A 27,848-nucleotide genomic window follows, 5' to 3' on the forward strand; every position below is an offset into this window, starting at 1 on the left:
GGCGCAGCTCTGTCCCAGGGGTGGCCGGGCTCTTCCTGCTCCTCCTCCTCCCCCTCCCCTTCCTCCCGCCCGCTGCACTCTGGGGTTTGTGGTCCCCGCGCCGCCCCGCACGTGGGGCGCGACTACATTTCCCGTGGTACCCCCACATCCTCCTCCTCCTGCTCCCGCTGCTGCTGCCGCCGGACCGGGCTCAGCGGCAGCGGGGAGCCCTGGAGCTCGCCGTGCCCCGGCCCGCAGCGCCCACGCCCTCCGCCCACCAGGTAGGGGGTGCGGGCTGTGGGTGTCGCCGGGGCGGTGGCGTTCCCGCCTGGCTGCCTGGGATGCCGGCAGCCTGTTTCCCTGCGTGCTAGGGATGTGTGCCGGCTGCTGTGCTGTTTCCCCCCGCCCCCGGTTCAGGGCGGGCAGGTGCCGGGTACCCCCCAGCACCCTCTGCCCAGCGCGCCCCGCAGCGCCCCGCAGCGCCCCTTCCTTGCTGCTGGGCGGTGGGAGGCAAAGTGGTGACTGCACGGTGGGCGAGGCTGTATTTTTCAGGAGCTCCCCAGCCCTTGTTTCAGGGAAGGTGCCCTAGGGACTCGCGCGCCCCTTTCGGCGGGGCAGGTCCCCAGGAAATACTCGGTGCCCCGGCGGTGTCACTTGTGGGTCACCGACACGCGGCTGGGGGGAGAGCATCCCCCCGGCCCCTGGAACTGTCTGTCCCCTCTGGAACACGGGGGCCGTGGCTCTGCGGGGAGCCGAGCCCGAGCTCGGCCACCCGTGTCACCCGTGACCCCGGGCTGACAGCGGTGCGTGGGTGACAGTGATCAAGGGACGTGACAAGGGCACACCCCGACAGGACGGTGATAAACAGGTTCACACGATGATAACGGACCGGCTCTGCTCCCTCTCCCTCCCTCTCTCTCTTCCCTTCACAGCCTGGCTTGCACCAGGGATGAGGGCTGGAGCATTCCCTGGGGCTCGTGCCTACTCACCCCGAGCAGAGCAGCTCCACGAATGTTCTGGAGAAGGGGAATTGGGTGCGGCCGGATGGGTTCCGTTCTGGAGTCGCTTTTTGTGTGGGGACACACCTGCTGGGAGTTAGGAGCCGGTGCTTCTGGGAAATGGAGCAGCTTCGTAGAGCTGCACCCTGCATTAAGTGTGGACGGTTTCCTGCAGGCCAGGGATGCATGTGCGTACCCCTCCTGGATGGATGTGGCAGGAAATGGAGAGCAGAGGGTGGCAAACATCCTACAGGGATTGTGGTGTACAGGGTGCTGCTGCAGGTGACATCCACAGCCCAGCATGAGGACGAGAAGGTGACAGGGCAGAGTCCAGGCACTCGCAGCTGGCAGCGGCCCCAGCATGGTGCTGGGGTGGGCGTTTGATGGGGGTTAGCCCTTGCTCCTTGCCCCTTGCCCCTTGCCCCTTGCCCTTCCTGCCACAGCGGAGGGGCCAGTGCTCCAGCCAGTGCTGGACGGTGAGTGAGTGAGTGAGCACCTGCCTTGATCCCTAGGGATCTGTTCAGGAGGTGGGGGCTGTTTGCCCAGCCATGAGCTCTGGCACATGAGTGTTTTGGTGGTACTCAGGCACCAGTGCTGAAATCCTATGGGAATGCTGCTGGAGCAGTGGATCCTCACTGGGGCAAACGGGCACTTGGCTTCCCTGTAGGATTAGGTCACCACCAGCTTTCCTCTGCCACCACTGGTGCTGGTTCGTGTCCCTGTTTGTCCTGTGTTATCCAGCAGCAGGGGGGGATTATCCCCCAATTTCACTGTGCAGGATCCAGTGGGACACAGACTGGAACCATGAACTTAGTTCCTAATGGCTGCTATTAGTTGTTCTGTGGTTATCAGGGTAATCAGGTTTCTAGACCTTGCTCCCATGGCGTGTATTGGCATACATGGAATTTTATGGCATGAAAAGTCACCTCGGTGACTTCTTGTGGGAGTGGGGGGCGTTGGGAGGACACACAGTCCAGGCCTTCTCCTGTCCCTGCCCTCGTCCCGTGACTGCTAATCAGGTCTCCTGGTGCTGCCAGCTTTCCTGCAGCCAAACCTCAGGATCTGAGCTTTTAATCCCCCTCCGGACCATGAATCTCGTGGCATTTTGCATTCTCCACGGGCTGGGCATTGTGTCCTACCAGGAAGAGCCAAGGGGCAGCCACTTGCCTGTGGCTCAGCTGAGGTCCTGCCAGCTGCCCAGCTACCAAGTAACATGGATGGCCCCGCGCCCAGTGTGCACATTAACTCATTTCCACAGCCAGCACATTCCTGTGCTATCCCCTCCGGAACATCCCTGGTGCAGGGTGTCTGCATCCCTCTGCCTCTGCTGCCCAGAGGGAAGTGTTGCTCCAGGAAGCAGCAAAAGCCCACTGAGCCTTAAAGGGGAGGAAAAGGAGGTGACAGGAGCTGAGGATGCCCCACTGTGGATCCAGATGCTCTGCACATCCAGGCTCCGGATGCACGTGATGTACGAATGCTGCCCGAAATGACCCTCCTGCCCCGCTTCTGCACAGCGAGACGCACGGCTGCTTTTCTTCTTCCCAGAACATCTCCTGGGGAGAAGGTAGTGGTATTTATTTGCCTTGTGATTCTGGAGGAATTTTGAGCCTGTGCCAAATGCTGCTTTTTCCACAGAAACTGCAGCGCCTTGGTTTTCCATGTGTCCAAGAGTGCCTGTGGACAGAGAGAGGCTGCGTGGTCCAGTAGAGCCTGTGTAGCTGATGGCTCCTGGGATAATGCCGCTGTCCTGCTGCAGAGCCATGCCCAAGAATGGTGGTGCCAAAAAGCCGGTGTCAGAGATGGTGCCAGACCAGCGCTGGAAGCTACAGGTCTTCTACCTCTGCTTCTATGGCTTCATGACGCAGATCCGGCCCGGGGAGAGCTTCATCACCCCCTATCTGCTGGGGGCTAACTTCACAAAGGCAGAGGTGAGCAGCGGGCACCCAGTCCCCACTCCTGGTGTCCCCCTTTATTGCCATGATCACCACCCTGGGGCTGGCCAGAGCATCCCTCTGTGCATCTGGGGTGCACAGGGGTGTCACATCTGGGGCATGGTGGTGTGTGGTGACTCGTGGTGCTGCTTCTGGGTAGGGGAGGTGCTCTGGTGTGGGGCCCTGTCTCACTTGGCTGTGAGGTCACTCTGTCCCCTGGGTCCCAGGCTTGACCTGCTCTGGCATAAAACCTTGTGCCCAGGCTGGCAACTGACTTTGGGGCCAATGTGTGACCCCTGCCCACCTGAGCAGCCTGTGGGATGGTGGGAGGGTGCTGGGCTGGGAGAAGCTATTCCCCATCCCACTGGGGAGACTTTTCCATGATGGCACGGTGCACTGCCAGGCCACCGGCAGTGATAGGGTTAGACAAGGAGGGGCCACAATGTCATCGTCTCCCAACCAAGGGATGCTGGCCCCGATCCCAGCTGGCTGCTGCGCCTGTGGGAATGCTGCATTCCTGGCATGGGAAGGGGCCGAAGCTCAGCCAGACCCCCCAGCTGAGCATGCTGCTGGTCACGTTCCTCCCCGAAGAGGTGCTGCCGTGGGGGACAGCAGCCAGTGCCCACAACATCTGTGGGTTGGGGGGCATCCCCAGGGCTATGCCCAGCACTCAGCCCCTCCTCGCCCTCACGGCAGGTGACCAACATGATCACGCCAGTGCTGTCCTACTCCTACATGGCTGTTCTGGTGCCCATCTTCCTGCTGACGGACTATCTGCGCTACAAGCCCGTGCTGGTGCTGCAGAGCCTGAGCCACATCTCCATCTGGCTGCTGCTGGTGCTGGGCACCTCTGTCCTGGCCATGCAGCTGATGGAGTTCTTCTACGGCATCACCATGGCTGCCCGCATCGCCTACTCTTCCTACATCTTCTCCCTGGTCGCCCCGTCCCGCTACCAGCGGATGGCCAGTTATTCCCGCTCTGCTGTGCTCCTGGGGGTCTTCACCAGCTCTGTGTTGGGCCAGCTCTGCGTCACCTTGGGTGGCGTCAACTTCCTCACCCTCAACTATGTGTCCTTGGGCTTCGTCAGCTTCGGCCTCATCCTCACCCTCTTCCTCGAGCGGCCCCGGCGCAGCCTCTTCTTCAACCGGCCTGGGGGGCCCGATGGAGCTGCTGTGCCCACTGAGCTGGACAGGATGGCAGGAGGGGACAGTGGTGGAGAGACAAGGGGCTGGCGGGACATGGTGCTGTGCCGTATGCTGCGGGAGCTGGGAGTGCTGGCCAGGCAGCCACAGCTCCGCCTCTGGTCTCTGTGGTGGGTCTTCAACTCAGCTGGCTACTACCTGATGCTGTACTATGCACACATCCTCTGGAATGAGATATCTCCCACCACGGACAACCGCCACGTGTACAATGGAGGCGTGGATGCTGCCTCCACACTCCTGGGTAACTCGCCTGGGATGGGGACACTGGGGCTGTGGGGGGACACTCACATCCTGCTGCCTCTTGTGGGAATGGCTGGGGACACCACAGAGGCAGGGGGTCACTGCTGTCCTGCTGCACCCCCTGGAAATGGTGGTCCTTACGGAATTTTTGGTGGTTTGGCATTGGAGATGACGTGATGATCATTGGGCTGGTCCCAGCCTAGGTAGGGTGGGGGATCCCTGAGGTGCTCACAGCATCCTTCATCCCTCCCCAGGAGCCGTTGCCTCCTTTGCTGCTGGCTACGTGAAGATCCGCTGGATGCTGTGGTCAGAGCTGGTGATCGGACTGGTGACGGCATTCCAGGCGGGATTGCTCCTGCTCATGAACTCCACCACCAACATCTGGCTGTGCTATGCTGCCTACATCCTCTTCCGTGGCTCCCACCAGTTCCTGGTGCCCATTGCCATGTGTGTGGTACTCCCAGGGACACACTCTCACCCTGGCAGACAGATTGATGCCAGGGGTTCACCAGTGTTCCCATTTTTCCCAGTTTCCAGATTGCTACCTCCCTCTCCAAAGAGCTCTGCGCTCTGGTCTTCGGGGTCAACACGTTCTTTGCCACCGTGCTGAAGACCATCATCACCGTCATCGTGGCTGACAAGAGGGGCTTAGGCTTATCTGTGCATCCCCAGGTAGGGTTGGGGGAGCACCTAGGATGGAGGTGGTCCCTGAATGGTGCGGGATTAAGGGAGGGCTCCAAATGCCATTCTCCCCTCTCTCTTTTGCAGTTTTATGTATATTTCAGCTACTTCACACTGTTGGCCGTAGTCTACCTGCTGGGGGCCATCAGAGTGGGTGTCCAGCACAGCCACTGCAGGCAGCCGGTGGAGCTGGCCCTGTCCAAGGAGGAGATTCCAGTGCAGGAGAAAAGCCCGGAGGTGGGCACCACACGAGCCTGAGCACTGGTACCGCGACACTGGGGCCGGCTCTTGGCTCCCGAAGTGAGCACTGTCATCGTCACCGTGTGCTTGGTGTCCTGTGCCACTGCTGGTCCTGGGTGCTGTTCTCTCGAGGCTGTAACCCTTGGGACACATTTTCTGCTCCATGAGGACAGGGCTGCACCCCTTCCCTGTCCCCAAACACAGAGCCAGGGCAGGATTCCCACGGTGCCACTGCCATGTGCCACACAGGGGTCTGGATGGGGACCCCATCCCGCTGCTTCCCCATCATGGCACAGAGCCAAGCTACAAGAGGATGTTTCTTTATTCAGTGCCTTTAGAAAATGGTTTATAGGACACAACTGACAACAAAAAAATAATATAAAGATCCACAGGCTTTAAATTGCATTAATTACACAAAATACAGTAGACTGTAAGAAATAGAGACCGTGTGACTCGCACAGCTTTTATGGTAATAATTTCCATACAATAACAAAAAAAAGCTAGTTACAGATTTCTCCTTTTTCCTTTTTTTTTTGGTTTTTTTTTTATTTAGCACCTTGGATTTGCCCACACCAATTCCAACCAGCTTTGCTGCGCCTTCGCCATTCGAGCCCAGCAAAGGTGGCACAGGGAGGGGGGGATGGCAATACCTACCCTTGGTACCACATGTGCCCAACACCCACAGACACAGAGAAACATGTGCCATGCCTCAGGGTCACCCTGTCACTCCAGTACCTGTGCTGGGCTGGCTGTGGCTGTACCTGGGCTGTGGGGGCACAGCTGGGAATCCCCAGGGTGCATGGATGGGATAGGGGAGACTAGACCCCCACCAGAGCTCTTCTGGCTGGGAGGTAGAGGTGAGGATGATGAGGTGATGGTCCTTACCTGGGGAGGACGGAGACCATCTGGGAGAGCCCCAGCATTGCCATGGGACAGTCCCTTGGGTAGGATGCTGGGGTCTTGGCTGGAGAAGACCCCATGGCCTCATCATCAGGGATTTGGGCCCAACCCCAACCTCCTAGTGAGGATAGTACGGGGCCAGGGGGCTGGTGAGAGAGCCCACACAGGCTTTTGTGGGGGACAGCCCACATGGCAGTACTGAAATCTCCCTGTCAAGCTTCCTCCCACCCAGCCACCCCAAAAGGAGTATCCGAGCAGGGAGAGGAACCAGCTGAAGTGGTTAAAAATATTAGGAGTTAGAAGAGGAGGAGGAAGGCTGCCGGCCCATGGCTGCTCTGCCCCAAGTGGGACCTGAGCCCCTGCCGACCCTGGGCAGGGGCCATGGCAATACTTCTTTGGCTTCAGGTCTGTGGGAGAAGGAAACCCTGCAGGGTGGGAGTGGGTGTGTGAAGGGGGCTGACGGGCCCAGGGGTGCTGGGGTGCAGGTTGGCCCTACCCTTCCCGGGGACATGGGGGTACCAGGGGGCACCAGGGCAGGTATCACTTTTTGGCGGAGGTCATGAAGCTGTTCTCGATGCAGAGGACGATGAAGGCGTGCTGGCAGCTGCTGGCCACCTGCTCCAGCAGTTTTCCAGAGGCCAGGGACGAAGCCTGGCCGGTGACTGTGCGCTCCTCTGTCCGCCACGTCTCGCAGTAGCTCTCGGGCAAGCGCCGGCCCTTGGCATCCGAGCCGTGCCAGACACTCTTCTGCGGCCTGGAAGGGTAAAAGGTGGGGGGCTGCTGCTGCCCCACCTATGCTCCAAGCCCTATTTCCCCATTGCTCAATCCTGCACTCACCATCCCGCATCCCGCAGGACATCCCGGCCATCAAATGAGAGGATGCGGGCACCAGCTTGCAGTGGGGCCCCGCTGCCCATGAAAAGGGCTTCCCAGTTATTGAAGAGCACTTCATCCTGGTGGGAAGAGTGGGAAAATGGAGGAGGAAGGGGTTTAGCTCTGTGCACTCCAAAAGCAGCCTGGAAGGTCCAAGCCCCAGCAGCCTCTGGGAAGAGGATGCTTCGTGATGGATGGGGGCTTTGCTATGCTCTGCATTCCAGACCTCACTGGTGCTGGGTTCACAGTTGGACTTGATGATCTTAAAGAGATCTTTTTCAGCCATAATGACTCTGTGATCCTACTCTATGATCCCCCAGAGCTCATAGAGTAGCTATGGTACTCTATGGTGGGAAGGGGATGGGGACGTGTGTACCCGGAGGTTGACGATGGGGACGGTGGCACGGTCGGCCCTGCGCACGATGCTGTAGAGATCCTGCAGGCGTGAGGACAGGAAGGCGCGGAAGGTGCCAGCCAGCCCGACCTGCCGGGCTTGCTGGAAGCACTGGAAATCGGCGCCCCGGATGCCGCGCATGCCGCCACTCAGCGGGGTGTTCAAGGCCACCAGGTGAAGCTGCCAAGAGGGGACAACGGGGCTTGAGGGACGCAACTTTGGCCACCACCATCAGCTCCCCTTGGCCAGCATGTGGCACTCACTGCAGGCTGGAAGTCCTGGTGCACATGGGCGGCCACGGGCACAGGATCTGGCCGGCGGTGGATGTAGTACCCATTGATGAGTTCATGCTGGTGGTGCAGCAAGGGCTGCTCGGGCAGGCGGTGCTGGTTGGCCACCACCTCGTCCCCACGCCAGGGACGGGCGGTGGCTGGGGGGACATGGTTGCGGAGCGGGTGCAGGGGCCCATGGGGCTGGGGGCCAGCGTAGCGGAGGGTGGGCGGCTTGTCGTACACCTCGTTGTCCTGGGGAGGTGGACATGGCATGAGTGCAGTGTCCCAGGTGGGGGCGGGGATGATGGAGATGGAGAATGTTGGGGATGGATAGAGATGGTTGTGGTTGGATGAAGTTGGGCATGGAAATGGTAGGGGTTGGATGGGGATGGGAATGGAGATGGCTGGGGATGGCGATTGATATGGCTGGGGATAAATGGAGAAGGGGATGAAGTTGATTGTTGACAGATAGGGATGGTTGGGCATGGAGATGGTTAGGGATGGGATGAGGATGGATGAGGATGGAGTATAGGGACTGGGAAGGAGGATAGGGATGAGGATGTGCACAGGGACCAGAGGACTCACCAGAGCCGAACTGGGGATCAGGTTGTGTTCCTCCAGCTGCAAGAGCATGGCACATCAGATCCCAGCTTGCACCCCTCTCCTTTTCCTCTCCCATAGGTGGGGGGACCCCGAGCATCACCAACAGTCACCACCGCACCCCCAGGGCAGTGCTGTCCACGCTCCCCTCAAGCCGGGCAGCGCAGCCCTGGCTGGGTGCCCCCCCCCAGCTCCCCACTCACCAGCACCCTGCGGAAGCCCCCACGCAGGCGGACATAGAGCTCCTGCCGGTCGGTCAGGAAGACGAGGCTGCCCTCAGGCAGCTCGTGCGCGCTGCTCAGCATTGCCTGGTACGTGGGCACGGCCCGGATCTGCAGGCACAGCCCGGGGCAGGGCTCAGGGATTGGCTGCTTGTGCCACGGGCAAGCCCTGCCCAAAAGCCCCCACTCACCCCCAAGAACATCCCACTAGTGCCTGGCGGTCCAGGGGGTCCTGGTGGTCCCGGGGGTCCAGGGATGCTGACAGCTATGGGAGAAGGAGGGTGAGATGGAGAGAGATGCAGCACGGGGAGGAATGCAGAGGTGCAAGGAGGGATGCATGGGATACAAACAGGGATGCTGGGGGTACAGGAAGGGATGCCATAGAGCTGGTACCTTGTCTGTGAGGACCTGGGAAGGAGGGTGGCCCGGGAGGACCAGGAGGGCCAGGGGGGCCTTGCCGCCCCTCATATCCGATACCAGGGGGACCCTGAGGTCCTGGAGGCCCCGGTGGCCCAACAATACTGTCCCCCTTGGGACCCTAGGCAGTGTGAGAGAACATGTGTTGGACAAAAGCCCCCAGGGGCACCCCCCTTCCCTCCGCACCCCATGAGGTACTCACCGGCAGCCCAGGGTATCCCTGGGGCCCTGGAGGCCCTGGAAGTCCAGAGACTCCAGCACCATAGAGTGGGGTGCTGCCTGGCTCGCCCTTCTCACCCTTGGGACCTGCATCCCCCTTGTCACCCTGTGGGATGGCACAGCCTTAGGGTGGGTGGATAGCCCAAACCACACTGGGTTCCAGCTGCAGTGTGCAAAGGGCTTACCCGCAGGCTGGTACTGAAGTGACTCACGTCATAGGGGAACTGGCCTGTGGAGAGAGGGACAGAAGGGGAGAAGAGCTGGGAGAGGCCTAAGCCACCCCCTGCCTGCTTCTGTCAGCAGGGACCAGTCACCTACCTGGGGGTCCTGGGGGTCCAGTGTCACCTTTTTCTCCCTTTTGTCCTGGGAACTGGTGGAAACCTGTGGGGAGCAGCAGAGATGCTATCTCACAGCTGCAGCTCTAAGGGAGGGAGGGGCTTTCCCTCCAGCCCTGCTTTGCTGAGGTTCCCTGAAGTGCCCAGAGGTGGTTGGGAGAGGGACATCCCCTTACCAGGGAACACCGGATGGCCAGAGTCGCTGAAGGTCTGTGGAGATACAAAGGAAGTGGCTGCAGAGACAGCAGCATCCTCGGGGATCCCCCCAGTGCTGGTGACAGTCCCACATGCCAATCGCAGCCAGAGTGTCACCTGAGCATCCTCAGTGCCCTCCAGGCAGGGAACTGGGGGCCCAGTCATCAGCATGTTCAGCATGGTGACTGGTGATACTCACATTGCCATTGTTGTAGACTATGCTGCCAGGTGGCCCAGGGGGCCCAGGGGGTCCTGGGAGGCCTGGGGGGCCCTATGGAGGGTGAGAGGATTTGTCAAGGTCCTGCAAAGGAGACAGTCCCCACTATGGGGCGGGGGGGACGGGGACAGTCAGCCCCTGAGAGAAGGAGATGTGCCCTTTGGGGTCCTCAGAGAGACACTCCAGGCGCGTGTTCCGCCCTGCAGCTGGGGGGTCACAGCAGCGCTCACCCGCAAGCCCAGCACATCCGCGGGGTCACCCTTCTCGCCCTTCAGCCCGTTCATGCCGGGACGTCCCTGCAGATGAGCAGCACAATGAGCCTCGTCCTCGTCCCCCTGGTGTCATGCCTGGTGCCCCAGAGTCACCTCTGACAGCCTGGCAGCGTCCCATCCCTCAGGGACACAGCAGGCCGTGGGGCTCAGCGGCTGCAGAACGTGCACACAGGGAGGGGGACGCGGTGGAGGTGATGGACACAAACAAACCAGGAGCAGGTCTTACGGGTCTGCCCGGAAAGCCAATCTCTCCCTTCATCCCTGCTCGTCCCGGGGGACCCTGGAAGGGAGGGAAGACGAGGCTGAGGGTGCTCAGTGTGGGGGCAACCCCTCTGCCTGGGACCATTCCCAGCCCTTCCCGCAGGACACAAGCAGGAGGACAGTGACGTTGACTTACCGATGGTCCCATTGGGCCCCGCAGCCCCGGCTCCCCCTGTAAACAGTGGAGAGGGAAAGGACATCACCCCTGGGACCACCTGGCACCTGTCCCTTGGGGATGTGCCCCCCATTCCTGCCAGGAACCCACCTTTTCTCCCTTCACCTTGGCAGTGACCACGGTCCCATCAGGGCTGATGATGACACCGGGCTCCCCCTTCTCCCCCTGCAAGAGAAGAGGAGGTGGGAGGGGACATGGAAGGACCAGGCTCCCTCCCGTGACAGGGCTGGTGTCATCTGGAGGACAGGTAGAATGGGGGACCCCACAGGGTGCAGGTGGCCTGGAGCAGTTACCTTCAACCCTGGGGCACCCTGGGGACCAGTTGACCCCTGGTCACCTTTCGGTCCCACTGGACCCTGCAGGAAGGACACAGAGCCCACGTCATTCCCAATCCACCAAAGGCAGGTCCCAAACTCCCCCTCCATCACCACCACTCTGCAGCAAAGCACAGCAGGACTGGCAAGCACAGCTGTCACCAGAACCACCCTGTGGTCCCCACATGTGTCACCGACTCACCGGGAAGCCAGCGTGGCCTGGTCTTCCCTGCAGAGAGAAGCAGAGATGCTCCTAAGAGCAAGCCCCCTCTTTCCAAAAAGAGGGTGCCCTCCTAGCACTGCTGAGGGATGGCCACAGGTAGCAGGAGGGCACCTACCTCTGGACCAGGAAAAGCCACCAATGACTTCTGCAAAGAGAGACAAATTGAGGTTTTTCCCCTGATCTTGGCTCTGAGGGTCAGAGCTGCTGGTGAGGTCTCCCTCCCGGTGGCTGCTGGAATAGCCCTTCCCCTGCCCTGTGCTGAAGCCAGGTGCCACCACTTACATCTTCACTGGAGACAGTGATGACCTGTCCAGGGGGACCAGGTGGTCCAGGGGGGCCAGGCAGGCCCACTCCATCTTGGCCTCGCTCTCCCTGGAAGACACAAGCCCTCAGCCCAGAGCCACCAGTGGCTGGACCTCATCCCCAGCCTGGTGGCACCTACCTTCTCACCGGCGCTGCCTTTGTCACCTTTGGGTCCCTGGAAAGAGGAGCAGGATGGACTGAGCACCACACAGAGATGGACTCTGGCTCACAAGTACCAAACCCTCTCAGGTCTGGCTCAAAAAAATCCTTCAGGCAACCCCACCCCTGCCTCCCGCTCCAGGCAACAAGCCAGGCTGCGGTGATTTTGAGTGGAGGTGCAGTGGGCTGCAAGGTGGGGGGAGAGGATCCTATGGAGTGTGGGCACCCTGGAATGCCATGAGCTGGGTCCCACAGCAGGGAGGGGGAATTTTAGCTGCTGGGGATGGAGCTGCTGCAATCAAGGGTGCCCTGCCTGGAGAAGGTGGGGGGAGGGGGTTTCTTCTTGAGCTGGGGGGCTGAAGCTCCTACCTGTGGTCCAGGGAAGCCCTCCAGGCCAGGGCGGCCATCCACACCAGGCATGCCAGCATCTCCCTGTAGTGGGAGTGGGAAAGGGCAGGATGCAGCCCCAGGTCGGGGAGCACAGGGGTCCTGGCCACTGCTCTGCACACCTAGGTATTGCCATGGAGCCATCCCAATCTCCCAGGGCTCTTACCTTTGGTCCTGGCAAGCCAGGCTGTCCGGGGCTGCCAACCTCTCCCTGCAAGGAAAGAGGTGTGAGAGGCATCCCTACAAGCTGCCTGCAGGCATCCTACATGAATGGAGCCAGGAGCCTGTTGGAAGGGTTCCTCACCTTCACCCCTGGCAGTCCCGGCACACCCTGCAAGCAACAAGGGGACCATGAGCACTGGGTGATGGCAGGGAATACCCCAGGGAGCCCAGGATGGAGAAGAGGGAAAGGGCAGGAATGGTCCTACCTGTGGTCCTTCAGGTCCAGGTGGTCCAGGGCTGAATGACAGCCCCGAGCCCTCCATGTCACCCTAAATGCAGGAAGAAGGGGCTGAGCTGTGTCTGTCCCCTGCTCCACCTCATCCCACCCCATCCCTGCAGTCACCACTCACAAATCCAGCATCGTAGCCTGGCCCTGGTGGTCCTGGGGGGCCGGGGGGCCCTGGCTGCCCTCGGGGTCCGATGGGCCCGGGAAGGCCAGCTAAGCCCATTTCTCCTGGGGGTCCCACCGGTCCCACTTCTCCTTTGTTGCCCTGCAAAGGGGACAAGAAGAGGATAGGTGGAATGTGGCAGTGGTCGCTGCCTGGAGCCTGCAAGCAGGAGGCAGAGCACCCCCTTCCAAATCCCCTCTGGGACAGGATATGGATGCTTGTCTTCATGCTCTCGTACAGGGGTTTTTCGGAAGGGGGCACTGCTCAGCTCAGGCACCCTTCATCCACTAGCTCCCCATGTAATGTCCACAGTGTAATATCCACAGTGGCCACCAGAGCCTCATCTAAAATCATAAAACGGGAATGTTTTTGCACGTGGGGCTGGCTTCAGCTCTGCAGCAGAGCTCAGTGCCATCAAGGAATGCTCCAGGCATTCCTGGGATTGCAATGGGTCCGGAAGCAACAGGATTGGACGTTACCCCCGTTGCCACCCTATCTGCCCTCTGGGTGCTGCAGAAGTGCAGAAAGTTAGAATTGAGGTTAAGAAACCTTAATTTTTGAGGTTTTTGCCCCCAGCTCAGGCTGCCGTGGATGGTAGGGGCAGCATCCCAGCTCTAAGGGATGCCAGCAAGCCTTTACTTCCACCCTTGCAGATGCAGGCTGGAAAGAAGCTGGAGAAAGCAGGCAGGAGGGAGTGATGCACAGAAGATGGGATGTTTTCCACAGAAGTGGGGTGTGGGCACTCCCCAGGCAAAGTCTCCTTTGGTCTGGAAACACTCCCCTTGGTTTTCCTGCTCACTTCCTGATGTGGCAGTGCCTGGAGCAAAGCCAAGGCAGGGTGGCAGGAGGCCAGTGAGCATCCTTTTTGGGGTCAGCAGCTCCATGCACCTTTGAGCTGTGGCACTGATCTGGGAGGAGCACAAATAGCAGCACCCCCCTTCCCATCCCTGCACAAGAGGGCTCCCTCCCCCAGGCAACATCCCTGCCTCCAGCCTGCAATGGAGAACCCAAAAAAGCCCACCCCAGGCACAGTACCTTGGGTCCCGGTAGGCCAGGGAGGCCGAGGTCACCCACATCGCCCTGGGAAGGAGGAGGGAAAAGAGGCTGTGAAGAAGCTGCCCAGCTCCAGACAGGAGCAGAATGGTGCTCCCCAGCCCAGGAACTGGGGCCTCCCAGAGATGTGTCAGGAGTGCCAACTGCCTCAGGAGACAGCTGTGACATACTCCTGGGGCACATGGGACAGGGGACACTCACCCGCTCTCCTTTGGGCCCTGGCTGCCCAGCCTCCCCGTCTCTTCCTGGAGGACCCTGAGGACCCTGTAAGATCCCAGGAGTTGGTTCCACCACAGGGAAAGCCCACAGAGCTGGTAGGCACCCAGTCCCCCACCACCACAGGGTGGGATTCACCCTGGGATGGGTCCCCTTGGCCCCCCCATAGACCTACCACTGGCCCCGGGGGCCCAGGGATCCCATCCCTGCCCGGCAGCCCTGGTGGTCCTGGCAGGTCTGTGCGGTTCATCCCAAACCGTCCTGGCTCTCCTGGCAAACCAGGTACACCAGGTGGCCCTGGAGGACCAGGTGGCCCTTGTGGACCCTAGAAGAGACGTGGGGGGCCATGGTTGAAGATGTCCCCCCACTCCCAGCTGGCAGGACAGGCACCCACCCCCACTCACCCGCAGGCTCTCCAGGTCACCACCGAAGCCTGAGCCCTCCATGTCGATGAAGGTCTGGGGGAGAAGCACGAGGTGGGTGTCAGGGTACCCAGTGGCACTGGGACATGCCCAGGGGCTGGTGGCAGCACTCCGGACCTCCATGGCTCAATGGACCCCCCATCCCTCAAATCCCTGTGTCCCATGGGACACCCACCAGCTTGTCATTCTTGGAGGAAGGTCCCGGCGGTCCTGGAGGGCCAGGTGGTCCAGGAGGTCCCCTCGGCCCCATGCCTGGGTCACCCTGGCACAGAGGAGAGAGTGTGGTTTGGGGCTGCAGCCGAGCTGGGGGTGAGAGGAAGAGGGGACATGTTCTGCCCCCCAACACCAGCACTCACCTTCTCCCCCTTCAGGCCCGGCTCCCCTGGCAGCCCAGGGAACCCCGGGGGCCCCATTTCACCCTGCAAAGTGGAGCAGTGGGGGCTCAGCAGGTGGCAAGGCAAGGGGGTGTCCATCCCCTGTCACCCTGCCACCCCCTCCACCCCACTTACAGGTTTGCCGTCCTCGCCAGGATCGCCCTAGGTATGGCAGAGAGGGGACAGGTCAGTGTGCAGGTTGGGGGGACAGGGGACACCCTGTGGAGGGTGAATTGACTCACAGGCTCGCCATCCCTGCCAGGGGCTCCATCCTTCCCTGGTGGCCCTGGGGGGCCGGTGACCTGCTCCACCACCGAGCCATCAGTGTGCCAAGACGGGGCCCCAGGGGGTCCAGGGTCACCTGGTTCTCCTTTCTGGCCCTTAGAGCCAGGGTAGCCAAATCCAGCACTGCCCTGGGGAGGGGAGGAGACAGGGGTGGGTGGCAGGTCCCTAGGCTGGCAGCCTGGGTAGGGCGAGGCTCCATGACAGCTCCCCCAGCAATGCTGACCTTGACACCCAGGTCTCCTTTCTCACCCTGAGGATCAGAAACAGAGAGAAGCGTGTGTCAAGTACAGACCTGCAGCTGGCACCCTCGAGCCCCCAGGGACCAGCTCTTGCCCACCTTTTGACCCTTGACACTGCCTGGCCCTATGGTGCCATCGGTCCCTGAGTCCCCTTTCAAGCCACGTTCCCCCTTCTCCCCCTTTTCGCCTTTCCGGCCGGTGCCTGTGGAAAAGGAAAAGGACCCACTCGTGGCTGGGGACGGCCGCACCACCATGTCCCCGCTTGCATGCCCTGGGGAAGGGGAAAGCTGCTGGAATTACCTCCCGTGGAGACCTGCAGCGTCTCCTCCACCCTGGTCCTCTCGGCCTGCTGCAGGGACCCCCCGCCACTCCTCGGGCCACTGCCCCCCGCCACGGGGGGAGAGGTCACGGGGACAGCCTCCACCAGCCCTGGGACACCCTGCGCCAACAGCAAGGGGACACCATGGCACCATTCACCTCCCAGCGCCTTCCCGCAAGGGACAGGTGCTGGGACACCATCCAGCATCCCATGACCTCAGGGGAGGGCACTCAGGGCACTCAGCCCCCCTCAGCACTAGAATTTTGGGGTCTCGCCTTGAGCGCAACACCTGCAGGCAGCAACTCACCTCTACCTTGCCCGAGAACTTCTGTCCACCTTCCATCCCGCTGCCAAAATCCCCAGAGACCTGCATTTGCCCGTGGAGAAGGAGTGAGGGCTGAGCTGGCAGCACGGTGGGGACAGTCCCGAGTCCACCACAGCTGTGCTGCCAGCGCTCACCTCTGTGTCATCCTCCTCTTCCTCGCACTGGCGCTCGGCCGCTCGCGGGTCACCTCGCAGCTTCAAATCTGCAATCACCCCCTGGAAAGAGACCACGAGCAGGTGGGGAACATGGACAAGCCACCCTACTGTGATGTGACCTGCTGTGCCACTCAGCCACCACGTCCTCAAGTGGGAGAAAAAGGATGGGTGAGATCTGCTGTCAGTGCAGCGAGCAGCTGAAAGAGGTCACCACGCAACTGGGGCCATTTGCTTGTGAGAGGAATTGACATAATTGTTTAATTATATATAAACTATATATTTATATTTATTATATTGTATATTATATTAAACTTATTATATAACTTATAATTCATTCATATTGTGTCACAGTCAGCCTGGCTGAACTGTGACTGCCCCTGCTCCTTATTTTCTTAAGTCCATCACGTTTCCTTGCCCGGACATGGTGAGCTGTGCCTTCAGGCCAGCCCAAATATTATTTTAGGTGTCTCGCCCAAAGAAGAGCCACCAAGGGGGAGGTATCTCCTCTCTCTGAGCTTGCTTCCCAGCATGGTCCCCTGCTCTTCCCCACTGGGATCAAATGGATGGGCAGCATCCCAGCTCAGCAGACTACCATCCCAGCAGCATCCCTGTATCCCACCCTGCAGTGAGGACCCAGGCTGGACTCTGGGATGTGCTGGGTGACCCAGCTTGCATTGGGAGCTCTGGGGTTCAGGCTGGTACCCACACCCCCTCTCCTGCTGAGGCTGGGATGCTACGGGGCTTTGCCTGGAGGCAGCACCCTTGGGAAGGGATTTGTGGTGATTTCTCGTATAAACAAGTGGCCTGGATGCACACGGTGCTTGCAAAACACAAATAAATAGTAAGGAAGTGCAGATTATCCCAGGAAATACAACACGTGGGCTGCAGGACCTGCCAGCTGTCCTTGCACGGGGCAGGGCAGTCGGCTGTGGCCAGGAAGCCCTTGGGAGAGGAAAAACAAGGAGCACAGCCAAAAGATCCCTGTAAAAGCTCTGCTGGGTCTGGCTGGGTCCTGGCTGCTACCTCTGCTCAGCCCATGTGGTGCCAGCTCTGGCACATGGCTTGTCAAGCCGTGCTGGTGGTGCTGGGCAGGAGCTGCAAACCTGGGGCTTTCCAGAGGCATGGGAAACAAGCCAGTTCCAAGCCCTGAAGCACGATGAGGGATGGTGATAGCGGCCCTTTGCAGCCTCTTTGCTCTGCTAAAGAGAGCAGCAGCACCACTGATCTTACAGTGAACCCATAGAATCACAGAATTGTTAAGGCTGGAAAAGCCCTCTAGGACCATTGAGTCCAACCATTAACCCGGGTCCCCTGGGTCCCCCAGGTCTCCCACTAAACCACGTGCCCAAGTGCCACATCCAGCTGCAAACAAGCCCTCCTGCCAGACCCAGCTGAGACTCTGTTTGCCCCCTTGAGAGCTGCTGTCCCAGGGCTTCTGCATCGCCCACAGGCTTTGCCCCTCCAGGCTTCCTGCCAGGGCCACAAAGGCGACTCAGGAAAGAGCAGAGGTGCCAAGACACCCCTCCAGCTGCCTCCCAGCAAGTTCACCCTGAGGCTTGACCCAGGGCCAGATTTTAATCTGCTTGATGCCCTGTTAGTTCCAGATAACACGAGGCAGGGCTGGACAGTGATGGAAACACCACGAGGCAGTCAGATGCCGCTCCCCTCTCACCCAGCCAAGGCCTCCTTCCCTCCATGGCCAGCTATTCCCCATGGGAAAAACGGGGGCGGGCAGTGGGATTGGGGGTTGGCAATCTGGGAACATCACCTGCTAAAAGGGTCTGATCTGCTCCAGGCTCTTGCTGTGCCTTCCATATGGTGCCAAACCCCTCCAGCTGGGGAGAGGAGCTCTTACACAGCCATGACCTGGCCCTCCCAGCACGTTCAAGAGCAAAGGAATTACTCTTCAAGAGCTGGGAGCTGCTCTTCAAGGGACCAACCTGAATCCCAGTGCAAACCAGTTTGTAGCTCATCAATGATTAACCCCTTCCTGGGATAGCTTTCCCTGCCCAAAGCCATTCCAGGGGGGACATGGCACTACAGTCAGGATGATGTTTCAGCTCAGAAACATGCTTTGCAGAACTCCACAGGGAAAACATTGCTCCCCTCAGCAGAGCCTTTGTTGCTGGGCAAATCCTGCTCAGCCCAGGATAAACCTGAACATTCCTCTCCTCAAGTCCTGCAGGGGATTTCCATGTCAGCTGGGCATTTTCCCCACACTTTCATAACCCTTATCTGGAACATGAGTCCTGCTCGAAGCACAGGCTGAGCTATCACATCCTTCCTCACCCTCCAAAGTCTTCCTGGAGATACCGGCCAGCATCAGCCAGCAAAGATATGCTCCAGCATTTTTTCCATGTAAGAGAGACATTTTCCCAGCCAAACCAGCTTCTCCACCAAAGGAGTTTGGTATTTTTAGGAATGGGGAGATCTGAAGAGGCTCCAAGTGTTTGCTGGGAAAAGGCTATGGTGAGAACCTGCATAGCAACCCTGTGTCCTCCTGCCAGCCCAGCTTGAGAGCTTTGCCTTGGGGAGCCCCAAGACAATAAATCAGTGGCACCTCAAGCCACCTTCCCCTACATTTCAGGTGTCCCCTTTCCCAGGGACACACATGGACCTGGTTGTCTTCAGGGCATGGGCAGTGTCACATCTATCCAAGCTTCTGGGAGACACTCCTTGGGGTGACCCGAGCTCTTACCTGGTATTTATCTGGGTCAGCCCCTCCAGCCTGAGCAACAAAGAGCCCGGAGCCCTCTTCCAGCTCCATCTCATCCGGGGAGCGCTCGAAGCGGACGCGCTCATGCTCCTCACAGTCCAAGTAGAGGACGACTTCCTCCTCCTCTACGCTGATGGCAAAGCGTGTCCACTGGTTGAGCAGGGTGGGCACGGTGAAGGTGGCAGCTGGGTAGGAGCTGGGTGAGCCCGGCTCTGTGTAGTAGAAGATGATCTGCTGCTGGCCCGCCCGCAGCTCTGAGAGCTTGACACCCACGTAGATGATGCTCTGCGAGGAGTCCGTGACAGCAAAGAGCACGCCGGCCCGGGGCGTGGTGGGCTGGATGTGGAACAGCAGCGAGAAGTCCCGGTAGAAAGGGCTTGGCAGGTGGTACCGGGCCACCTGGCCCGTGTTGGCGTTGGGACCAAAGACGTAGCCAGGGTTGTTGTCGGGGCCATAAATTCTGTGGATCTCCTCCGTTGGCGGGTCCCCAATCAGCTCCAGCAGGCTGACCTCTGCACTCAGGCTCTCTGCAAGGAGGAGGGACAGGGGATGGTCTCAACCAGCCAGGATGGTCACTCAGCAAGGACATCCCTGCCCGTGCCTTGCAAATACAGCGTCCTTCAGTGGCTTCCTTCGCTCACCCGCCCAAAGACTTGTGCATTGGCCAAGGTGGTGATCTTGAACTGCTCCCACCACATCATTTGGATGTGTCTCCCAAAACACCCCCCATTCCCAGCTGCTGGCCCTCCAACCACAGCTGGGATATCACAGAATCATAGCATGGCTTAAGTGGGAAGGGACCTTAAAGACCATCTCATTCCAAGCCCCTGCCAGGAGCAAGGACACACTCCACTAGACCAGGTTGCCCAGATTCCCCAAGATGGGATAAAACCAAAGGGGTCTTAGGGAGATGCTGCTAGAGCACCAGGATGCTGAACCACCATGGAGCCCCGGGGAAGCGTGTTGCATCCATACTCATTTCGGGATCACAGTGACCCCTTGCGTCATCCCAGGACAAGATCCTATGGTCACCCCAGCTGGGAATAAATCAGAGCCTTCCCCTCGCAACACCCTGGGAACGCAGCTCAAGGCAGCTCAGCTTCCCAGATGCTCTTAATTTGGAGGTCACCTCCTTTCCCAACTCCTGTTGAGAATTAGGGAATTGGGGAAGTTCTGCTGGAGACAGTCGCTCCTACCCGGCTCAGCTGAACATCTGGTCAGGGCGAGCCAGCGCTGTGTCTGCCAACTCCCGTTGTTCTGGCAGCCAGCACATCCTAATCGCCCACACACCGGGCGCTGGATTCCTCCTCTCCTATGTCAACCGCTCGGGGCTGGTGCAAGCTCCAAAGGAGAGGCTTTTTAACCTCTCCTTTCCTGGGAGGGAGGAAACCCAACCACCCTGGCTCCAAAACTGCTGAGGGATCTGCACTGGGAATGGATGCTCAGTGCTGAGCTTTGGCCCCATCCTGAGCCAGGAGCGGGAGCTGACGCAATTCAGTGCCCCCAGTTCCATCCCTGATTTTCATGTGAGCAATGGGGAGTGGGGGGAATCAGAGGTATATCCTGAGGTATCCTGGGCTGAACCCAGGAGGATCAGCCAGGAACCTCCACCCAGCTCTGGAGCCAGGCATTGTCCCCCACAGCTTTTTAAAAAAAAAAAAAAAAAAAATTAACAATAAATATTAAAAAAAAAAAAAAAAAAATAGGAAGAGGCAATCAGCCCAGCCTTGCCCAGCCCAGAAGGAAAACATCTCTTGGATGGTAATGAAAACCTGTGTGCCTCTTCCAAAGCCCAGGGGGCATGAAGCATTCCCAGGCTCCCTTGCTGCCAAGCCCCAATACCAGTGCCAGCCCCATGACAGGGACCCAGCAGTGGGGACATAAGAAGTGCCATCAGCTAAAGGTGGGGACAAATTTTTGCTCTGCCAGAGCCAGACACACTAATTCTCTAAAACTTTGCCTCTGAAACTGCTCTGAGTCCATCCTGTTCCCCAAGCCCCCAGCCCCTCCCAACCTTGGCACCCCAAAACTGAGCACCTGGTTGAGAGAAAATCTCCTTCCCAATCTTCCACCAGTTCTAGCCCCTTCATCTGCCCTGCACTTGGGATCAGGCTTCCCCCAGTCTGCTTAAAGAACCTCTGGATTCTGGAGTCCAGCACCCTTTCGCTCCCAGATGTGCACAGCCCTACACCAAAACTGATGGGGTGAGTGAGTGGGGCTCCCCCAGACTCTCAGCCTGTCACCCACCCTTGAGTCACCCCATGCTCAGAACCTCACAAGCTCGTTCCAACTGCAAATGCCAGGATGCAGGGATTGCTTTTATCTGGGGTTGGAGGAAACCAAATTCACAGCAGCATTAAGGAAGAAGGAAACCAGAGCTTCCTCCTGAGGGTCCACACGGGTGTAAGAGCCAGTGCTGCAATTCCTGCAGCCAGACAAGTCATTGTGTCCCCCCAGGGCTCAGGATGACGCTGAAAGAGGCTTTTGTTAGTAGGGCAATTCGCAGCCATTCTCCCCTTGGAGTTGCAGCCAGCTCTGGAGTCTCCCTCCTCCTCAAACATGCCGCTCACCCCCAAATCCGCGCTGGGAGATGGGTGCTAGCACTTCCCAAAGCAAATGGACTTTTTTTCCTGCTGGACAGAGGCTGGATGGGGACTAGGGAGCAGAGGGGTAAGGGGAGACCCCTTCAAATCTCTGCTCCTCTGCAAAAGTCAAGTGCCCCTTCTCACCCCCTCGAGCTTTCAGGCCACGCCTGCTTTTTCCAAAGGACATCCAGAGCCCAAGTGTCACAGCCTATCATCCCTGTGGCAAACTGGCAGCACCCGCCACGGAACAAGGCGAGATGGTGGGGGCCGCAGTGGGTTTGGTGCTGGCACCGGATGGCTGTGGGAATGTCTCTCAATGCAGTGATTCTGCCATTGGAAATGTCCCCAGGATGCTCTGAGCCACCTTCCCACTCTGCCATGACCTTCCTGGCCGGCCTGAGCCCAGAATGGGATCCAGGGGACCCCCAGCACACAGCAGCACACAGAGTCACTCCATGGGGTGCACCACAGCCCCCACATCCCCCATCCCTTCCCGACACTGCCCATCCAAGCAAGCAGGGTGCAGTCCCAGATGGGAAAGCACCTCCTCTGTGGGCATCCCCGTGATTCCAGTGCATCCCCCCACAAACAGAGCCTCTTTGACAGAGAGGACCCTGTGTGTGACCCTGCTTTGCCAGCCCCCAGTCTCGGCATTCCTCCTTGGCATCTCCCGGCCATCCCCCGAGGTCGCAGGGGTCGGCACGGGAACACAGCCTCATTCAGAGGCGCTGGCAGGCAGCGGGGAGCTCCAGCTTTCATCGCAATTGCATTTCTCCAAGCACCAGTCACCCCCCCGCTCCTGTCTCTCATCCCCCTGCCCTGTCTGGGTGCCTAAAAGGTCACCAGGGAATGATGAAGCTGGGGGTGAAGTAACCTCTCCCACTTTTCCAAGCAGTGGGATCAAACATTAGCTGCCATCGGGTGAATCATTAACCCCAAAGGGCTGCTCTGGGAGAGGGAGCATGCAGGCATGGCTGAGGGTCACCTTGAAACCTCCTCGCCACCACACTGCTGTGGCTGGGTGGTCACGGGCTCCAGGTCCTCACCCTGTTGCTGCAGGGAGCTGCCAGCTCTCCAAGTGCTCTGATCCCAGGCAGGACAGACACCCCAAAGCCCCGTGGCACCCGGAAACTGGCCCTGAATGTCAGCACAACGCACGTGGGGAGCATCCCCTGCGCCGGCCACTGTGATTCACGAGGAGCAATGCTCAGCCTTGTGGAGGGAGCCAAAACCTGCCTGTTCTGTTTGGAAAAGCCAAACAGAAAGCTGGATGGAAAGCAATTTTGGATTTGGCAGCGTCCCACGGGCACAAGGCAGAAGCATCACCCAGCACCTGGGGGAGTCTGGGCAGAGGAGACACAACACAGGGATGTCACCCAGACACGTTACCTGCAGAAGAATTAATAAAGACACAAGAAACCCCTTCATCCTCCTCAGGGAGAGCATCGCAAGGCAGAGGCAGGCGCCCGCTGGCCAAGTGAGTCCAACACAGGTCTCTGACGGCCTCACAGAAGCCCTGGCACGGCGGGGGGGTTACGGGGACCGAGGGGCTACAGCCGGGGAGCAGCAGCAAGCAGAGGAACCACTCCAGGTAGCGATGGCACCGTGACTCAAGCAGCCCCTCCCACTCATGCAAAGCCACCCGAATTTCCTCCTCGCTGCCGTGCCGGAGGTAATTTGGCAATCGGACATGGCTGGTGCCCAGCAGGCTGCAGAAGGGCAGGTGGGTTGGGATGGGCTGGCAACGGCCGGCCACTGTCATCAGTCCTGGAAAGAAGGATGCGAGCCCCGCGCCGCCACTCCCGTAGAGCCGCATGGTAGCGGTTAGTAAATCAAACTCCAGAGAGACGGAGGTACGGGCAGCAGGAAGATCCACACCCTTATCCACCCTCTGGTCAGGCCAAGGGGGGCCCTGGCTCCCATTCCTGCTGACCAGAGCCAGCCCCGGGTGGCCGGTGCCGTGCCACAGGCTTGGTGATGCTCCATGCGGGTGATGGGGAAGTTGTGCTGAGGGGTCCTGGAAGGGCAGTGCCCGCTCACGGGTACTGTCACCTGGTGAGAAAGGAAAAGGGGCACTACCTGGCTGGGGACCCGCTGGTCTCTGCAAGGACACCTGTGTCTCCATTGCTGTAGGAGTTCCCGTCCCCAGGAGCTCTGGATTCTCGGTGGTCACTGTCCTCAGGAGCTCTGGGTCCTCAGGGGTCACTGTCCTCAGGAGCTGGGTGTCCTTGGTGTTCCTCATCGCCAGGAGCTGCAGATTCTCAGTGGTCAACATGCCTGGGAGCTGTAGGTCCTCAGTGGTCCCTTTCCCCAGGAGCTGTGGGTCTTCTGTGGTCCATGTCCCCAGGAGCTGTGGGTCTTCTGTGGTACTTATCATCCCTAAGAGCTGAGGGTCCTCAGTGGTGCCCAACCCCAGCAGCTGTAAATCCTCAGTAGTCCCTGACCCCAGGAGCTCAGGGTCCTTAGAGGTCCTTGACCCCAGAAGCTGGGGGTCCTCAGTGGTCCCCATCCTCACGAGCTGTGGGTTCTCAGTAGTCCCTGATTCCAGCAGCTGCAGGTCCTCAGTAGTCCTTGTCCCCAGGAGCTGTGCATCCTTGGAGGTCACTGACCCCAGGAACTGGGCTTCTTTGGCTGTCCTCATACTCAGGAGCTGTAGATGTTCAGTGGTCCCTGTCCCTAGGAGCTGCAGGTGCTCAGTGTTTCCTGACCCCAGGAGATGTAGGTCCTCGATGGTCCCTGTCCCCAGGAGCTGGGGATCCTCAGTGTTTCCTGACCCCAGGATCTGGAAGTGCTCAATGGTCCCTGTCCCCAGGAGCCGAGGGTCATCGGTGGGGCTGCTGGCCGCCTGCTGTCCTGGGGCAGGTGACATGCTGTGGGGAGGAGCGATGCTTGGCCACACAGTGCTCTCCACCATGGCATTCCTGTCCCACTGCTCCGTGGTTTTGGCTGCGGTTCCCTCGCCCCCAGGAGCTGCTGTAGCAGGATCTGGCTCCTGCCGCCGTGGGGTGGTGACATTCCCCGCCACCTCACCGCCCCACGTCCCCGGAGATGGGCTGGGAGCCGGAGCTGCTGCTGAGGTTGGCGGCTCCAACGCCGGGATTCCCTCGCCGGGTGCTGCTGGGCTTCCTGTGGTCTTCCTGCTGTCCCAAACCCAGTGCAGGAGCTGTGTTTCAGAGCAGGAGAAGCAGCAAGCCAGGAGGAGCAGAAATCCCAAGCGAGGTGGGGCCATTGGGAAGGCAGACGAGCTCCGTGTCTCCCGAGAGCGGAGCGGAAAGGCTGGAGGAAGGAGAGGAGGGAAGAGGCAGGAGTTCTGCCCCGGCCAGACTCTGGGAGCACTCACATCGCTCTCTCCTCCCAAGCTCCGGCGCTCGACCCTTCAAAGCGGAGCAGAGCAGGGGGAGGAGCGGCCGCGCCGCCCTCCTCTCCCCTCCCGCTGCCGGCGCGGCCCCTCGGGGACCCCGCGGAGCCTGGGGACACACCTGAGCCCCCCAAAAACCTCCGGGAGCCAAGCCAGCCTTCAGACGCACCCTACTGCCTGTCCCAGCAGCTGCTGCCAGATGTTTAACTCCTTCCTGCCCAGAAAAATCCTAAATCCTCTCTCCCGGTTCGGCGGCTGCAGTTGAATCACCAACACTTGGAGCTGTACATGGTGGGGTTGTGCAGGGACATGGTCCTGATGGATGCCCAGCTTTGGCAGGACACCCCACTTCAGGCGTCGGGAGAAGGTTGTAATCTCAAAGCAAAAGTGAAGAAGGAGGGAAAAAAATCCCAGAAAACATTTCCAGTGTTTCCACAGGCTGGAAACACAACAAGGCCAAGTGTTTAAAGTTGCTTTTCCGGCTCAGTTACAGGGCCAGGACCCACCAGGTGCTGTCGCAGGATGGCCAGGGGGTCACTGCAGCTTTCCTGGCTCCCCAAGCATCACGAGCCAGCAACACCTCAAAGCCAGGTCTGAGCAATCTCAGGTTGCCCAACCACAAGCTTTCCTGGAGCCCAGGATGAAAATCTCCCCTGGGCAGTACTGACACTCTCCCACACCCCAAAAATTTCAGTTGTTCTTTGCCTCGGCTTAAAAAATTTACCCCCACATCCACTTATCTGGTGACGGTGCCCCTCATTCCTAAGGATGGCCAAGCAGAGATGGAACATTCCCAGGACCTACACTGCCATGGTGACACCAGGCAAGTCACCACCATGGCTCAAGAAGTCCCTGAGAGAGGGTTTTGATGGGGAGGTGACAATTTTGGCTCCCCTTGGCTATGTGACCAGGAAAGTCACAGTGTGCTGTAACATGGTCTTACAGACTGGAGATCTCCACATGCTGACGCTCTAGTCTAAAAATATTTAGGAAAATCACCGAGAAAAATGCTATATCCATTTTGCTTTATGCAACATTTCCCACACTACTTTTGAGGCAAAGCAGGCAAGCGTTACCCTGCAGATGGGAGCTGGCTGCTGCTGCCAGCTTCTCTCCCCATGACCAATGCTGTTAGGGGTGCCTGCTGTCGAACAGCCCCCACCCATCAGCACGGGACATGGCTTTGTCTGGATGGCAGAGCTTCCACAGGGCCCCTCCTGGAGCTTACATACTTCCATCAGCCTGGGGAAGGAGCCAGGTGTCTGCCAACCTTCTCTGGCATGTCCAGACGGGCTCGGCTGCCCTGGGGCCAGGGTGCGGTGGCACCGCACCGTGCAGGACTCCTTGGCACATCGGAGAGGGATAGGAGTGCCTGCTGCTTCCATTCCTGCTGGTGGGATGGAAAACCTTGGTGTTCCTGCAGCCTCTCCCCCTCAGAGCCGCGCAGCTCCCAGGGTGGGGAGCATCACATGCCCCCATGAGCTGCCTGGTCTCTGCCAGGAGGATCTCGGCAGCAGCACCCTGCTGGGGTGCCCCAAGCATATGCAGACAGAATGCCCAGCTAGAGAAATTCCCGTTTCTCTTGCTGCAGGGATTAGGCAGCTCATGACAGTGAAGTGGAGCAGCAGTCCCGTGGGACACCCTCGTTAAGTCAATGATCTTCGTTCCACTGCACACCTCCTTGCTGGCAGCTCCCTGGGAAGGAGCCAGGGCTGAGGCATCCCAAAAAAAAAAGGATTTCCAAATGAGGTGCCCTGATGGTGGGCTGGTGGCACAGGTGGCATTAGAGCATCTTGGCCCAGTGCAACCAGCTCTGCCACTGACCAAGCAGCCAGGCAGGGACTGGGAAGGCACCAGCTGGTTAAAGATTTTGAAGTATTCCCCCAGGGAGAAGCCATGGCAGTTGGTTTGCTGGCAGAGCAGGGAAAACCCCTTGTTTTAACCTCCTCCAGGTTAAAGGCTCCCAAAAAGTGCTTTGCACACTCCATGAGATGCTGCCGCCAGCTTCCCATAACCTTGGACTTCTTGAAAAGCGAATTTGGACCCTCACCCTGGTTCCAGTTCCCTCCCAAAGAGGCTGGCTGCACCTTCCCAAAGGTGTCTGCACCTGGTGCTGCAGCATGGTTCCTCAGGAAAAGGGGGATTGGGCTGCCATAAGAAGGCACTGAGGGCTCAGCCCTGGGCCAGAAGAATAGAGAGGGCAGGAAAGAGGAGGGGGGGAAGGGAAAAGAGAGAAAGAGCTGGAGTGGGGGAAAAGAGTGGAGATGGGAAGAAAAGAGATTGGGGGAAGAGGGTGGGGAAAAGAGAGTGGGGAGAAGAGAAAGGGAAAATGAGAGGGGAGGAAGAGGGAAGGGAGAAAAGAGATACAAAGAGGTTAGGGAAGTCGAAGAGTGGGAAGTGAAGGAAAATGTGGGGGGGAAGTGAAAGAAGTAGAAAATGAGAGTAGGAAGGAGAGAGAGAAGGAGAGAGAAAAGAGGGACAAAAGAGAGGAAAAAAGAGGAGGGGGAAGAGAACAGAGAAAATGCAAAAAAGAGAAGAGGGGGAAGAGAAGGAGGAAGAGCGAGGGGGACAAGGCAAGGGGGGGAAGGGGAGGGGAAGAGAAAAGGAAAAAGAGACAGAAGAAAAAAGACAAAAAGAGAGGAAAAAGGGAGTAGAAGAAGGGACACTGAATAGAGAAAATGGGGGTAAAAAGAGGGAAAAAGAAAAGGGGAAAAAAGAGGGAAAAATAGACAAAAAGTAGGAAAAAAGAGCCGTTCATTCAGACCTGCAGCCTTTCATCTATGGTCAAAGCACACCGATGTTTCTCTCCGGGGTTGCTCTCCCTGTAGGATTTTGGTAGAGGACAGGGAGCCTGCCCCAGCCCAGCTCAGCAACTCCTCCTGCACAGCCCGAGGATTCCCAGCACGAACCGAGCAGATGAAGAGACAGGCAGAGGGATGGACGGACGGACAGCAGAGGGAGCCTCAGGCTGAGCAGAGCACAGGTGTTTCCTCAGGAGACCCCACTTTGTTGGATTCAGCCCTGAGATCTCAGAGCTCCGGGCAGGGACTGGGAGGGAGCACGGGTGGGCACAGCCCTCCTGGAACGGGGGAAGGGGAAAGGGGAAAGGGAAGGGGAAAGGGAAAGGTGCGGGAAAGGAGAGGAGAGGAGAGGAGAGGAGAGGAGAGGAGAGGAGAGGAGA

The 27,848-nt window shown here is 59.2% G+C and overlaps 2 protein-coding genes across 6 annotated transcripts; one reads left to right on the forward strand and one right to left on the reverse strand.

Moving 5' to 3' along the window:
• Window positions 1-5,781, forward strand: SLC19A1 (solute carrier family 19 member 1). 2 transcript variants are annotated; one of them, XM_023930509.2, is made up of 6 exons: window positions 1-260; window positions 2,613-2,905; window positions 3,605-4,352; window positions 4,606-4,798; window positions 4,882-5,023; window positions 5,120-5,781. In XM_023930509.2, the coding sequence occupies exons 2-6, from the start codon at window positions 2,699-2,701 to the stop codon at window positions 5,288-5,290; spliced, it is 1,461 nt and encodes a 486-aa protein (XP_023786277.1). In that variant the 5' UTR covers window positions 1-260; window positions 2,613-2,698; the 3' UTR covers window positions 5,291-5,781. The 2 variants fall into 2 exon arrangements, with proteins under 2 accessions (XP_023786277.1, XP_023786280.1); XM_023930512.2 differs by lacking the exon at window positions 1-260 and adding an exon at window positions 1,954-2,541.
• On the reverse strand, window positions 5,577-24,864 carry COL18A1 (collagen type XVIII alpha 1 chain). 4 transcript variants are annotated; one of them, XM_023930507.2, is made up of 42 exons: window positions 23,389-24,864; window positions 18,707-19,251; window positions 15,988-16,068; window positions 15,836-15,895; window positions 15,510-15,648; window positions 15,308-15,411; window positions 15,194-15,220; window positions 14,928-15,098; window positions 14,821-14,847; window positions 14,668-14,730; window positions 14,487-14,573; window positions 14,294-14,347; window positions 14,065-14,214; window positions 13,875-13,937; window positions 13,656-13,700; window positions 12,582-12,722; window positions 12,438-12,500; window positions 12,314-12,340; window positions 12,176-12,220; window positions 11,992-12,054; window positions 11,603-11,638; window positions 11,443-11,532; window positions 11,276-11,305; window positions 11,140-11,166; window positions 10,917-10,979; window positions 10,714-10,788; window positions 10,585-10,620; window positions 10,414-10,467; window positions 10,146-10,211; window positions 9,898-9,969; window positions 9,680-9,713; window positions 9,487-9,549; window positions 9,354-9,397; window positions 9,152-9,274; window positions 8,926-9,070; window positions 8,724-8,797; window positions 8,515-8,643; window positions 8,297-8,332; window positions 7,703-7,963; window positions 7,422-7,619; window positions 7,010-7,125; window positions 5,577-6,926 (listed from the first exon to the last, which is right to left on the reverse strand). In XM_023930507.2, exons 1-42 carry the CDS (start codon window positions 24,536-24,538, stop codon window positions 6,713-6,715), a joined length of 5,091 nt encoding a protein of 1,696 aa, XP_023786275.1. In that variant the 5' UTR covers window positions 24,539-24,864; the 3' UTR covers window positions 5,577-6,712. The 4 variants fall into 4 exon arrangements, with proteins under 4 accessions (XP_023786275.1, XP_023786274.1, XP_023786276.1 ...); XM_023930506.2 differs by having other exon boundaries at window positions 22,699-24,685; XM_023930508.2 differs by lacking the exons at window positions 15,308-15,411; window positions 15,510-15,648.
• Between the last annotated feature and the right edge of the window lie 2,984 nt (window positions 24,865-27,848).

Source organism: Cyanistes caeruleus, chromosome 7 (assembly GCF_971803275.1).
Source record: "Cyanistes caeruleus chromosome 7, bCyaCae1.hap1.1, whole genome shotgun sequence".
Classification (NCBI taxonomy): Eukaryota; Metazoa; Chordata; class Aves; order Passeriformes; family Paridae; genus Cyanistes; species Cyanistes caeruleus.

Excerpts from the sequence above, each read along its gene's own strand:
- SLC19A1 (XM_023930509.2), top strand. The coding sequence starts at position 2,699 with ATGGCTCCTGGGATAATGCCGCTGTCCTGCTGCAGAGCCATGCCCAAG. Across the intron at positions 2,906-3,604 it reads CTAACTTCACAAAGGCAGAG|GTGACCAACATGATCACGCC; the intron begins GTGAGCAGCGGG and ends CCCTCACGGCAG. Across the intron at positions 5,024-5,119 it reads GCTTATCTGTGCATCCCCAG|TTTTATGTATATTTCAGCTA; the intron begins GTAGGGTTGGGG and ends TCTCTTTTGCAG.
- COL18A1 (XM_023930506.2), bottom strand. The coding sequence starts at position 24,538 with ATGGCCCCACCTCGCTTGGGATTTCTGCTCCTCCTGGCTTGCTGCTTC. Across the intron at positions 11,639-11,991 it reads AGGGCTTCCCTGGACCACAG|GGACCCAAAGGTGACAAAGG; the intron begins GTAGGAGCTTCA and ends TCCTCTTTCCAG. Across the intron at positions 7,620-7,702 it reads ACCAGGACTTCCAGCCTGCA|CTTCACCTGGTGGCCTTGAA; the intron begins GTGAGTGCCACA and ends CCCTCTTGGCAG.